Below are 12,919 nucleotides of genomic sequence, written 5' to 3' on the forward strand. Positions count from 1 at the left end.
ACCAACATAAGCTTTACTGGTGTAAGTGCTTTTGCCCTGATACAACTGCGTTCATGGTAGAGGGTTTACCAGTACAACTATACTGGGATAGCTGTCCTGACAAAATCCGCCAACAAGGCCTTATGAAACAGAACGACATCCCAAAAACTTGCACTGTGTGGCATGTGCTGATCTGTTGACTCAGAGATTCATAGATTCAGAGGCAAGAAGGAACCATTGTGATCATGTAGTCTGGCCTCCTATATAATGCAGGCCATGGGACTGCCCCCAAAATAATTCAGAGATTTAGGGCTTGTCTTCACTACTGCCACTACCAAGAGGTGGAAGATATGTTGGCCGGAGATCGTCTGCCGCCAACATAGCACATTGTAGAGACCGCTTTAAGTCGATGTAACTTACATTGCTTGGGCGGGGGTTTTCCACACCCCCGAGTGACGTGAGTAACATCAACTTTAGCAGTACTGTAGACAAGCCCGGAAGGAGCTCAGTCTGTCTAGTTTATAAAAATGAAGACTGAACGGTGACTTGATCTTGGAGTCTAAGTATCTTCCTGGGGAGAAAACACAGGGTACTAAAAGGCTCGTTACTCTAGTGAAGAACAACAGAACAAAAATCAGTGGCTGGAAGTCGAATGAGAAATAAGGAAGTGCTTTTTACAGCACAGGTGAATAACCAACAGAACAAACTCCCAAGGGAAGAAGGGGTGGATAGTCATCTCTTAATTTCTTCAAATGCAGACTGGATGTTTTTCTGGAAGATATACTTTACCAACACAACTTGCTGGGCTACCTCAGAGATCGCTGTGTCAACAGATCACCACAAATGTTTTTATTAGATGCACTAGTTCCATTTCTTGTTCCCTTGTAGAAAGCATTGACATTTCAGGGGCCAGCTGGCCTAAGTTGACTACAGTCGAAAACACAGCCGCTGGCTGCGTGTCTCTATCTCGTTACCTTCCTCACACTTTATTGTGTTGCATTCCTTTTTTCTAAGGATCCTTAAAGCACTTGATTTCAGCGATGGACGGAGCAGATTGACTGAATAGTGCTCTAACTGTTGGTACCATGTAAACCAACTCCCACCTTTTTCATGTGTTAACATCTCAGAGGAAATCAGAAAATTAATGGCCTGACCATACTGATGTTCCCCTTTTGTGGTGCATGCAGGTGGCCTGCCATGGTGGAGTGTGACCCTGACATCGGGGAGTATTTCCTCTTTTCATCCCGGTTGGATTCTCTTCCTGTAAGCGGTATTGTATTTTACACAAGGGGGGGTCACACACTTTGTGAGCTCATTACACCCACCAGAGGGCTCTGTTCCACCCTGTGTGCCACCCTCTCATCCCCTCCTATGTTGGGGTCTCCCTGCAGCTCCTCATCCCCATGCCAGTGGCTATGTGTGCCGCCCATTCTCCTTACCCCTGTTCCCACCTCCCCTCCCCATGGCAGGGCTCTGTGTGTACTCCTCCATACCTTCCCCCCTCATTATTACAGACTTCCCCATCTCATATTACTGGGGTGGCTGGCACAGCTTCTGCCAAGTCCATATACACCTTGTCTGGTCATTTATCAGCCTCCCAGAACAAAGGATGCTCTCTCTGTAATCTCCCCTACAATTCCATGCCAACCAAACCCTTCGTCCCACTGAAAGGGTTACCTCACTGAGGACATCAACCAGACACCATGGATTTAACAGGGACACCTCACCCACCTTGTCTGTCTCTAGGAGTTAATGTAACAATCTGACACAAAGTTAACTCAGCCCTGTCCATTTCTCTTTTCAGTCCAAGTACCATGTGACGTTTTTCGGAGAAGCTGTCTGCCGCGCCTGGATCTCTGCGACCATGCTGAGGAACTTCCATGAGTTTTCCACAGAGAGCCTGGGTTTGGTAAATAGCGAGTTTCCCCAAGGATCCGCACTGGGACCAGTGCTGTTCAACATATTCATGAATGATCTGGAAAAGGGGGTAAACAGTGAGGTGGCAAAATCTGCAGATGATACAAAATTACTGAAAATAGTTAAGTCCAAAGAAGACTGTGAAGAGCAACAAAGGGGTCTCATTAAACTGGGTGACTGGGCAACAAAATGGCAGACGAAATTCAATGCTGATAAGTACATATTAATGCACATTGGAAAAAATAAACTCAGCTACATGGACAAAAGCGATGGGGTCTAAATCAGGCTGTTAACACTCAAGAAGGACATCTTGTTGTCATCGTGGATAGTTCTCTGAAAACATCTGCTCAATGGGCAGTGGCAGTCGAAAAAGCTAACAGTGTTCGGAACCATTAGGAAGGGGATAGATAACAAGACAGAAGATATCATAATGCCATTATATAAATCCGTGGTACACCCACATCTTGAATACTGTGTGCAGATCTGGTCACCCCATCTCAAAAAAGATATCTTAGAATTGGAAAAGATGCAGAGGAGGGCAACAAAAATGATTAAGGCTATGGAACAGCTTCCATATCATGGGAGATTAAAAAGCCTTGGGACTCTAAAAAGAGACAACCAAGAATAGATGTGATAAAGGTCTATAAAATCATGAATGGTGAGGAGAAAGTGCATAGGGAAGTATTATTTTCCCCTTTGCATAACACGAGAAGTAGAAGTGACCCAATGAAATTAATAGGCAGCAGGTTTAAAACAACCAAAAGGAAGTATTTCTTCACAAAACACACAGTCAACCTGTGGAATTCATTGCCAGGGGATGTTGTGAAGGCCAAAAGTATAACTGTATACTGTATAAAAGTATAACTTTTCAAAAAAGAAATAGATAAGTCCCTGGAGGATAGGTCCATCAATGGCTATTATCCAAGATGGTCAGGAACGCAACCCCATTCTCTGGGTGTCTGTAAACCTCTGCCAGAAGCTGGGGCTGGATGACGGGATGGATCACTTGAAATTCCAGTCTCATATCCAAGGCCAGATGGCCCAGGTTCTCTCAACACCACAGCAATGTTTTAAGTGAACCAGCAAAGCAGTGCCAGGTCCAGCAGCCTTTGCCAGGAGGCAGTCAATTATGGAATTGGTGTATCCAAATGGATTAATGGACCATCTGAACAGATCTTTCAGTTTAGACCTGGCGTGGTCCCTCAACACAAACTTTCTGGCATGGGTGTTTCACGTAGGAGGTTTTCCATCCGTGGCCCTATTTGCAACCTGACAGAACAGGTGATGTCCCTGTGACTGTTCTAGGCTACCCAGGACTGTGAGTCACCATCTTACCTGCCTGCCCCAGGTCCAGCAAGAGGGAGGCTGGGTGTCCTCACCCTGACACATCCGGTCTGTTCGCTGCCCAGCAGTCTTCTCTTCTCTTCCTCTTCCTCTGCCGTGCAGGTTAACAATAGGTGCACCCCTGTCCTCATGTCCCTTTGAAGCATTCCCCTGTAGCGTCCAGCTCTCACACTCCTCACACTCCCACACTCCCAAGGGAACGGCGCACACACCAGCTTGTTTGATTCAACTCAGGCTCGCCTTCTAAAATACCACAGCACTGAGATATATTCATAGTGAAACCAATCGTAAGTGTATTATCAAAGATCAAGATTTAAGAGATAGCGAGCGAGGATAATGGAAACAGAAGGGTGACATCTAAAATAAAACCATAACATGGTTCTTAGAGACTAAACAGGCTAAATCAGTTTATCTTACTCAAATATCCTTTGCAGCATTGCAACCAAGCCTGGCTGAGATCCCATTTTCATGAATGTAATCACACTGCCCGATCACATCCTAGGTGCAGGATAAAGTGGTGTCTCCCTTGGCTTCTCCTTATATTCTCCAAAGCTCGTTGTTTATCTCAGAGTCGGGATGATCTCCGGTGTGCTGCCTACCGGCCGTATTCACATGCCCCTGCTGCTTCGTGTGTAAATGGCTCCCCGTCATGTTAACCTACAATGCTTATTTTACATGTGGACTGACAGAGACAAGTAGAATAAACATCCTTTGTCTGGAGAAACCTGCCTTAACACAGACTTCGAGAGCTTATTTTTTGCATACATTCATACATAACTCCTTACATAATATTTGTACAGACATTTCACAAAGATGCGAATGATCTTGCCTTTCATTTAAGACCTTACATACCCTTGGCTTGCATTTAAGACCTTACATGATACTCTTTGGTGAATCAGAATGTACATACTAGCATCAGGATATTCTTGTAATCTCCTTGCTGGTTGGCAATGAGGGGTTTATGGGTCATAGTCCCCATTCCTGCTCCAGAAGATCTCACAGCCCTGGATCGATATTGGACACTTTCCTGTTTCCATGGGACAAGGACCTCCTGTGTGTTTTCTCACCAGTACTCCTGATGGTTATTATCAAACTCAAGCAAGAGCGCAGTCAAATAATCCTTATAGCTCCTGCTTGGTGGAGACAGATGAGGTATTCAGACCTCCGCAATCTGTCCTTACTGTCACCAGCGGCCAAAGACCTCCTAACGCAGAACCGTGGGCGAATGTTGCACCAAATCTTCAGCTGTTGCACCTTACAGCATGGTTCATCAGTGGTTATGTGTAGGGGGAAACCCATTTTTCAACAGCTGTCCAGAACATTCCTCTTAACAGTAGGAAACCTTCCACGGGAACTACTTACGAAGCGTTTCTCCATTTGGATGGCTCTCCATAATGTGTCTCCAACTCAGGCTAACATTCACACAACCCTGGAATATCTTTAGCAAATAAAGTAGTTGGGTTTAACACTCAACTCCTGTTAATGTGCTCTAGCAACCATTTTGGCTTTTCATCCTCAAATAGATGCCAAGGCTGTTTTTTTTCCTCACCCGATGGCAATCAGATATTTGAAAGGTCTGGATAGATTATTTCCAGCGGTCAGAGAACCAACATCATCTTGGAACTTGACTTTGGTCTTGTCTGCGTTTATGGACCCTTCTTCGGAGCCCTAGGCACCGTGATCTTTTCTGCACCTATCAGCAAAGGTAGCATTATTAGTGGCCATCCCCTTTGCCAGTAGAGTAGGGATACTAGATGCATTGGTCACGGATCCATCGTACACAGTTTTCTACAAGGACAAGGTCCAGCTTAGGCCACACCCTAAATTCCTCTCCAAGGTGGCCTCTGACTTGCACATGAACAAATCTGTCTACCTTCCAAGTCTTCTTTCCAAAACCGCATACCACCAGGGATAAGAGAGAACCCCCTCCACCCCCCCAGGCTCAGTGTTTGTCACGCATTGGCTTTCTACCTGGACAGGACAAAGCCTTCCTGGCATCTTCCCATCTCTTTGTGTCACACGTGGAACACATGGAGGCGTATCATCCAATAACTCAGAGATAGACTCACGGCGCCCTCGAAGAGAGCAGGTTCAGCCTTGGCAGCCTTTCTGGTTCACCTCTCAATTGTGGACATTTGTCAGTCCACACTCTCACCAGACATCACTCATTGTCAGCCACTTCAAGGCAAATGTGGACAAGGCAGTCCTATTGTCCCTCTTCCAGTGAGACTCCAAGCCCCTCCTCCTGGCATAGCAGATTGGGAATCAGCTACCGTGTCATGGACATACGCAAGCACTCAAAGAAATAAAAATGGCTACCTACCTGCTGGTGACCGTTGGTTATTTGGGCTGGATTGCATACGTCTACTGCATGACTCACCTTCCTTAGCCAATGCGTTGGCATCTGCTACGGAGTTCTGGTGTGTCGGAACTGCAGGAGGGATGGGGCGTCTCTGCGGTTTATACCCTCACTCACAGCTTAACTCATTGGCATTGGGCGAGGCTGCCCCTACGGGCACCACTGGGGAAAACTCTCCGGCACTGATGCACGAGGCCTGCACACACCCGCAGCCATGGAAGTTGGTTCAGGAGCAGGAAGATCTAGTTCCTGACGCTCTGTATCACATGCAAGACTCTTTTCTGCCCCTTTTCCCCTCCATTTTTTACGGCTATGCTCTATTTTTTCAGTCCCTTTAAAAATCAGCTGGTGCATAACTGTTTAGGAAATGTGCTTCCTCTTGATTTCTAGATAAGGCAAGGGTGTCTGTTTGTGGTCCTGTGATTCATCATACCCATGGCCTCTGGGTCAGGAGGACTTGCTGGAGCGCTGGATTCAATTCTGCCTTTGTTTGTCTAGACGGTACACTCTTTGGCGTAGGGACTGTTTCTTGCTCTGTGAGCCGTGCCCAGCACACTGGGGCCACAGTCCTTGACTGGAGCTTCTGGGTGCTAAGTTAATGCAACTAAAGGGTCACACACGCAGTGGCCCGAGTAGTGAACACCTCGGATCCCTCCATTCCCCCTCAGGGGTTCTCTGTGTGCCACCCTGCTTGCCTCGGTTTCAGGGACTTCTGACACTCACACTGGGCGGCTCTGTGTGCCCCCCATTCCCCTTCCCCCCCCACCTAGTGTCCCCCGATCTCCCCACACCGGGGACAGACCAGGACCCAATTGTGCTAGACAGCTGAACAAACATCTGGTGATGTTCCTGTCCTCGGGTGAATTTTTCCCCGAGCAAGGAGCTGGTGGTACCAGAAAGATTTATGTCCTGCCCCTTCACAGAGGAGTGGGCTGTGTCTTTCTTATTGTCACTGGCCCTGGTGGGGGGGGGGGAGAGAGAGAAAGAAAGAAAGAAAGTTTTGACGCATTTTATGCGCCGCGGGAAGGCCAACTATCTCTTGCTCTTTCAGAAGATGCTCAGGAGCAAAGATTACCGCCAGAAACTGGATGCTGCCGTGAAGATGGCGAAGGAAGCCGAGTGGATCAGCATTCAGGTATGAACGCCGCCGGGCAGCTGAGGTGAGACCAGTTGTCATCCATCCAGGCACCCGCTGGCCTTCCAGCGGTCGGAGCATCTTTGCAGGTTTCCCTGTGGCCCCCGTGGGCTTTGGGGGGCGAACACTTGCTTGCCCTTTGGATCTGGGATCAGATAGGCTTCATCTTCACAGCATGGTTAACTCATATTAGGTTGATCGAGTGCGCCTGTTAACTCAACCCTCCTCCACACATCACTCATCTTCTATGATGCTAGTAACTCGAGCTGGCTGGGATACAGGCTAAAGCCTGAGTGAGGGGGAGCTTGGAATAAGGACTCCTGGGTTCTTTTCCTGGCTCTGGAATGCGGATGGGGTCTGGTCATTTAGAGCAAGGGGAGCTGGAGTCAGGATTCCTGGGTTCTCTCCCCGGCTCTGGTTGGGGAGTGGGCTCTAGTGGTTAGAAAAAAGCGGAGCTGGGAGTCAGGACTCCTGGGTTCTTCTCCCCTGTTGTTCCTCCTTGGGCAACCATCTGGTGATTTAGTTTCCCTCGGAGCGGTATCGTGAAGGTTAATCATACAATGGTTGTAAAATGCTTTGAGATGAGGAGGTGTGGGGTTGTCTACACACGGAATTATTCCTGAGTCACTGAGCCTGATTAACTCCCTGTGTAGATGCTTTTGGTTCTGGAAGAAGAGGGCCTTATTCAGAATGCGGTAATGGTTCTTTATGGCTATGGGGCTGTTTCCTGGTCCCTTGTCCATACAGTGTCCTCTGAACATCTAGACGCCTTCTCGGAGCAGTGGGTCTTGTCTGGGATTCTCTGCCTGCAGTCCCTCATGTTGACCCTACGACCTTTGCCCTGTTGGTGCGTTTGAAGTTAAATCCTGGTCATTCAAGGAGGCAGTCACTCGGTGGATTCGACCCACCGCTGCCAGGATTTCAACAGATGTCTCCTTTTTCTTGCCCTCCCGCAGGAGAGAGTGATGAGATTTGGGTTCGTCAGTCGATCCAGTGAGGGAGGATTGCTAGGTCATGAGGACTCGGAAGGTATGGTGCTGTAGCCTGGAGCTTTCCCCCTCGATATCCCACAGGTCAAATTGCAAATTGCTGAAGAATTTCACCCAGGTCCCACTGTATTGACCCCACTAACTTGTGCAGGACAAAAGCATCTTCCAGTTGGGATTGGAAGAGAGGAAGTGGTGGGGAATCCACTGCTGCCCTGGGAAGTTTGTTCCAATACTTAATCACCCACACGGGGAAAAAATCGGTGCCTTATTTGTGATTTGAACCTGTCTGTCTTTAGCTCCAGACGCTGTTTCTTTTCTGCCTTTCTCTGCTAGATTAAAGAGCCCTTTAGTACCCAGGATTTTCTCCCAACATCGCGATCGAGTCACCTCTCCATCTTCTTTTCATAAGCTAAACTGAGCAAGCTTCTTTACGCCTCTCACTCTCTCTGGCATTTTTTCCAGCCCTCCAATCCTTTCAGTAGCTCTTCTCTGCCCCCTCTTCAGTCTTTCAACATCCTTCTGATGATTATCTTGTCTGACCTCCTGTATGACACAGGCTGCAGAACCTCTGTCGTTCTTTGTTGTTTATTTAGACTGTAAACTGTTTCAGTCAGGGACCATAGGTGCTATTGTAAAGCAGCTCATTTAAAAATAACGGTAATTCCAGCCACTGGTGTCTGTCTAGCAGTGGGTCAGGATTGTGTTCAGCACTCCCATCTCAGAGGAGCTAAGGAGGCAGATTTAATGAAAATCCCAGCCTTCACTGGCTAGAGTACCTGCTAAGTCTTGTGTGGTTGTCCTGTAGCATGATTTTCACGCAAAGAAAACATTAGCAGCCTGTTTTTTAAAGGAGGTCTGATTAGAGGATCATGGTGGTCCCATCTGGCTTTAGAATTTGTGAATGACTCCCATTTTTCAATGGGGAAACTGAGGCACGGAGAGATTTTAGGTGATTTCCCTAAGGTTCCACATAAAGTTTGTGGTATGGCAAGGAACTGAATAAAGGCGAGATTGGTAGTGGGAACTCCCCATGCGGCCCTGTGACCAAAAGTAGCAGCAAGGTGGTTTTATTCTCTCTGTATTTGGTGCGGGTGCGACTGCTGCTGGAGTGCTGGTGTTCAGAAACCAACAAGGATGTTGATCAATTGGAGAGGGGTCAGAAAAGAGCCTTGAGAATGATTCCAGGATTGGGAAAGACTCCAAGAGCTGAATCTATTTAGCTTAACAAAGAGAAGGCGAAGAGCTGACTTGATCTCAGCATAGAAGTACCAGCAGAACAGAAAGTTGATAATATTACTGGACTTTTCAGTCGACCAGACAAAGGTAAGCAAGATTCAGTGGCTGGAAGTTGAAACTAGACAAATTCAGATGGCAAATAAGGTGCCATTTTTTTAGTGGAAATTAACCATTGGAACACTGGAATAATGATACATCTGCTAGGATTTGATGTGAGAACCAGGTAAGCTGGTTCAAATCTGCAGTAAGTTTGTTGTAAGGTGTTAAAACGTGTGCTCTGGAGAGTGAGTTATTATTGTTCTTGTCTTCTAGAGCTATTCAACGTGGACTGTGAGCCCAGTGAGGAGAACCAGACCTGTGATGGAAATGAGAATATGGTACGTCAAACAGGAGATGGGAAAAGATGGTCTAAAAGAAGGGGGTTTGTTCTCTTGTTTCTCCATTGATTCTGTCTCTCCCCACACCCGCCCTAACAAAAATGCCATATAGTAAATGTATCACCAATGCTGTCAGCTACAACCATGCCCACAAAGATTATTGGACTGTTAGCCCCTAGGGGATACTCAGTTTGTTTAGTTTATCCAAGCGAATAAGAGAAGATCTCGCAGACAAAAGCAGAAGGAGTTCCAAGGGCTGGCTGCTGAAGCGTCTTTAAATTGTGGATCTTCAAAAGACCCTCAAACAAAACTGGATTTCTTCCTAACAGATACTGGGATTTGTGAAACCCAGGTTCGTATCACTTGCTCTGTAACTTTGCATAAGACACTTAAATTCTTGTCTACATGAACAATTTGTTTGTGGTATGCTGGTTTGTGAATCTACCCCTGCCCTAGTCTCACATGAGCTAACTGTCCATGTGGACCAGGCTAATTTGTATTAATTTGCATACCATTAATGTGCTTTGAGCTAATCAGTGAGGACTACATCAAGTCGCATCAAGGAACTGTATAATTCATTCATTTCTTTTTAAGATTTGTATTTCAGTCAGCTCTGCCCTAACAGAGAGAAAATGAGCTTACAGTCTAACAATGATTTAAAGACGTCAAGTGTTGGCACATCTACCACATCCCTCGGTCAGTGTTTCCAGTGGTTAATTACTCTTCCTGTTAAAAACGTACCCCTTAGTTCCAGCCTGAATTCGTTGTGTGTTGGATCTTGCTCTGCTTTTATCTGCTGGATTAAAGAGCCCTTTTCAGAGATCTTCTTCCCGGGCAGCTATTCATAGACTGTGATGATATCATCTCAGATAAGCTAGATAGACCTTGTCCTTACTATGTCACTACAAGGCGCCTTTTCTAGCCCTCGAATTATATATATATTCGCTTTCATGTTTGACTAACCCATACTTGGGTTCTAGGTTGCGACTTCAGATTTCAAGGAGAAAACTTCTCTGAAAGGTTAGTGACACCAACCGTTGTAGCCATGTTGCAAGTAAGGTAAAGTCACAAATTAAGAAGCCTTGGGGTGTGATACTTACATTAGAATTGCTCACTCTCCTACCATCCTGGCTTTCATGGGGCAGGAGGAATTGGGAATTTGCCTTTCAGTTGCCTTAAACTCATGTCTACTTGTCCAAATCAGCCAGGATGAAATTTGTATCTGCTTCAGACAGCTGATCCTTTCTTCCCAAACAGCACCATCACTTGTTTTTGAGGGAGGCATGGTCTACTGGTTAGTATTGTTATAATTACTTCTACTGTGTTACCGTTGCACCATTGTGCCAGGCTCTGTACAAACACAGAATAAAAAGACGATCCCTGCCCCAAGGGGTTTACAGTCTAAGTCTAAGACAAGAGATAGGGACAGACAGAAGGGCGAATACAAGCAGACAATGAGGCAGTGTGGGTTAGCATGGCAGGCAGAGGTCTTAGCATACCAGCAGCCTAGCCGTGGTCAAGTATTTTGTCGACATCACGGTAAAGGAGAGTTTAGAGGAGGAATCTGTAGGTGGATAAAGAGGTTGCGTCTGATTGGAAACTGAGTGCTTTTGTCTCAGTTCAATTCCCTCCCGTCACGGCTGGCACCAGCTGGCCTCCTGGCTAGCCACTTCAGCCATGAGGCCAAGGATTGAATGGACCCAGAGATCAGACGCCCCTCCCAGCCTCGGCAGGGAGCAGTGTAAACACGTTGGAGTAGGAGTGCAAATCAGAGAAGCTGGGAGTGAACGACGGGATGGATCACTCAATGATTGTCTGTTCTGTTCATTCCCTCTGAAGCGCTTGGCCTTGGCCACAGTTGGAAGACAGGACACTGGGCTAGATGGACCCTTGGTCTGACCCAGTATGGCCATTCTTTTGTAGTAATGGAGCCTTTAATGGATTTATCTTGGCATTCTGTCCCTGTGCCTTGGGGATCTTATGGGGAAAGTTTGGAGAATCCCGATCTATGAGGCTATGTTGACTCATCACTTCATTTCCCAGTGGGAGAGTGTGGAAAGTTTGTGGGTCTCTGGTATGATTCATTCTTCCTTTTCCCTGTTGGATTCTGAGGATTGTGTTGGTCTCTCTTCTTTGTAGGCTTTAAGAAAAAGTTCACCATTCTGGGAAGCAACAGCTCAGGATCCAGCCAGCCCAAACCGCCAGCAGGAGGCAGCAGAGTTAACCTGATGCCGTGCCGTCGAGACGGCTTGAAGCCGGAGCTGGTGAAGATGTTACAGGTGAAAGACAATACCATCAGAAGCCACCCAAGGTCAAGCAGCAGTGATGAGATCTTTGAGGAATTCCAGGAAGTGGGGGAGCTAGAGAAGGCCAAGGAAGCACGTGGGAGCCAGGAAGCAGAGAAAAACGAATCCTCGGAAGAGTGTTCCCTGGTCTTGTTTGAAGAGTAGCCGTTGAAACAACAAACCTGCTGTGGGGCAGCAGAGCTACCTCCCTGAAGGTTGTGGTGATTAGAGAAAAATTAGAAAGCGCTCCAGAAAAGTGGCTGGTATATTGGAAAAGAAATTCAATCTAGTTTTAAACTTGGTTTATGTTTGATGAAGATCTGAGACCGTTGGGACAGCAAATGTGGATTTTAACATCCAGCTCTGGCTATAAAGGTTTCCCTCTCCTACATCTCAAATATTCATCTGTGAAGATAGGGAAAAAAATCCACAATAAGTGACTTTACTCGTTTTCTTAAAACTTAGGGTGCTGGATCTTGTTTTAATTCTGCCAGCCTCACGTAGTGTGTTGTTTCCTTAGATCCCACTGGCAACAAGTGATTTAAAAACAAAACAAAACAGTTTTTGATCACTCAAGGAATTGGTTAACAGGGGTTGGTTGACGGGGCCAGATCTTCAGTTGGTGTGCGGCGGCGTCAATGGAATTTACATCAGCTACAGATAGACCCCCTGTGTATAAATTGTTGCCTTTATTTGTAAAAATGGTACATTAAGGCTGAAATTTCCAAAGTCGCCTGATGGTAAAATTGACAGGAACTGGGTATCCAGATCTGAAAGCACTTGGCATCAGAGTCCTTGAACTAGATTCCCATGTTTCTCTTCTATAATCTGTTATGTTCTAACTCCTTGCAAACCTATCCGTATGCTGCTGGTGAAATTCCGTATTTATTAAGCCCTTGCATAAAGAGTAGGTATCTGAGATACAAAACAGTGATACCTGGACTTCCTAGTTGCTACTGTTGTGTTTAACTAGTTACTGGATTTGTGGTTTTATATTTATCTGTTACAAACTTGTAAAAAAGACTGGCTTATATTCATCCACTAGTGTGAAATTTGCCCTGTAGAGAGAACCAACCCTCTGAAGTGGACATAAATAGACCTTATCCACAGAGATAAATTTCACGCAGAGAGTTTAGTCCAAGTTAAGGGTTGAATAAGGGTGGCAGAACTAGGTCTTAAGGAGTTTATGGCTGTGACCACCATCCGGTTAAACACTCATTTACAAGTGCGTTCTGTAACGGTTTACATGTTAATAAAATCCTGCAGATTCTGTTCAGTCAGGCTGGGTTCTTGTTACC

The 12,919-nt window shown here is 46.2% G+C and overlaps 1 protein-coding gene across 3 annotated transcripts in view; it reads left to right on the forward strand.

The window, feature by feature from the left end:
- The window catches only part of ZCWPW1 (zinc finger CW-type and PWWP domain containing 1), a 28,381-nt gene extending 15,462 nt beyond the window's left edge, over positions 1–12,919 (forward strand). For 2 of the 3 annotated variants that reach the window (XM_078850985.1, XM_073327005.2), the window contains exons 9-15: positions 1,167–1,242; positions 1,784–1,888; positions 6,651–6,734; positions 7,691–7,763; positions 9,272–9,336; positions 10,317–10,356; positions 11,476–12,919. In XM_078850985.1, the coding sequence (XP_078707111.1) occupies positions 1,167–1,242; positions 1,784–1,888; positions 6,651–6,734; positions 7,691–7,763; positions 9,272–9,336; positions 10,317–10,356; positions 11,476–11,786 (754 nt within the window). In that variant the 3' untranslated portion in view covers positions 11,787–12,919. Of the gene's footprint in view, positions 1–1,166; positions 1,243–1,783; positions 2,240–6,650; positions 6,735–7,690; positions 7,764–9,271; positions 9,337–10,316; positions 10,357–11,475 lie in introns of those variants that run through there. The other variant, XM_078850986.1, reaches the window with a different exon arrangement.

Source organism: Lepidochelys kempii, chromosome 28, assembly GCF_965140285.1.
Source record: "Lepidochelys kempii isolate rLepKem1 chromosome 28, rLepKem1.hap1, whole genome shotgun sequence".
In the NCBI taxonomy this organism is placed as follows: domain Eukaryota; kingdom Metazoa; phylum Chordata; order Testudines; family Cheloniidae; genus Lepidochelys; species Lepidochelys kempii.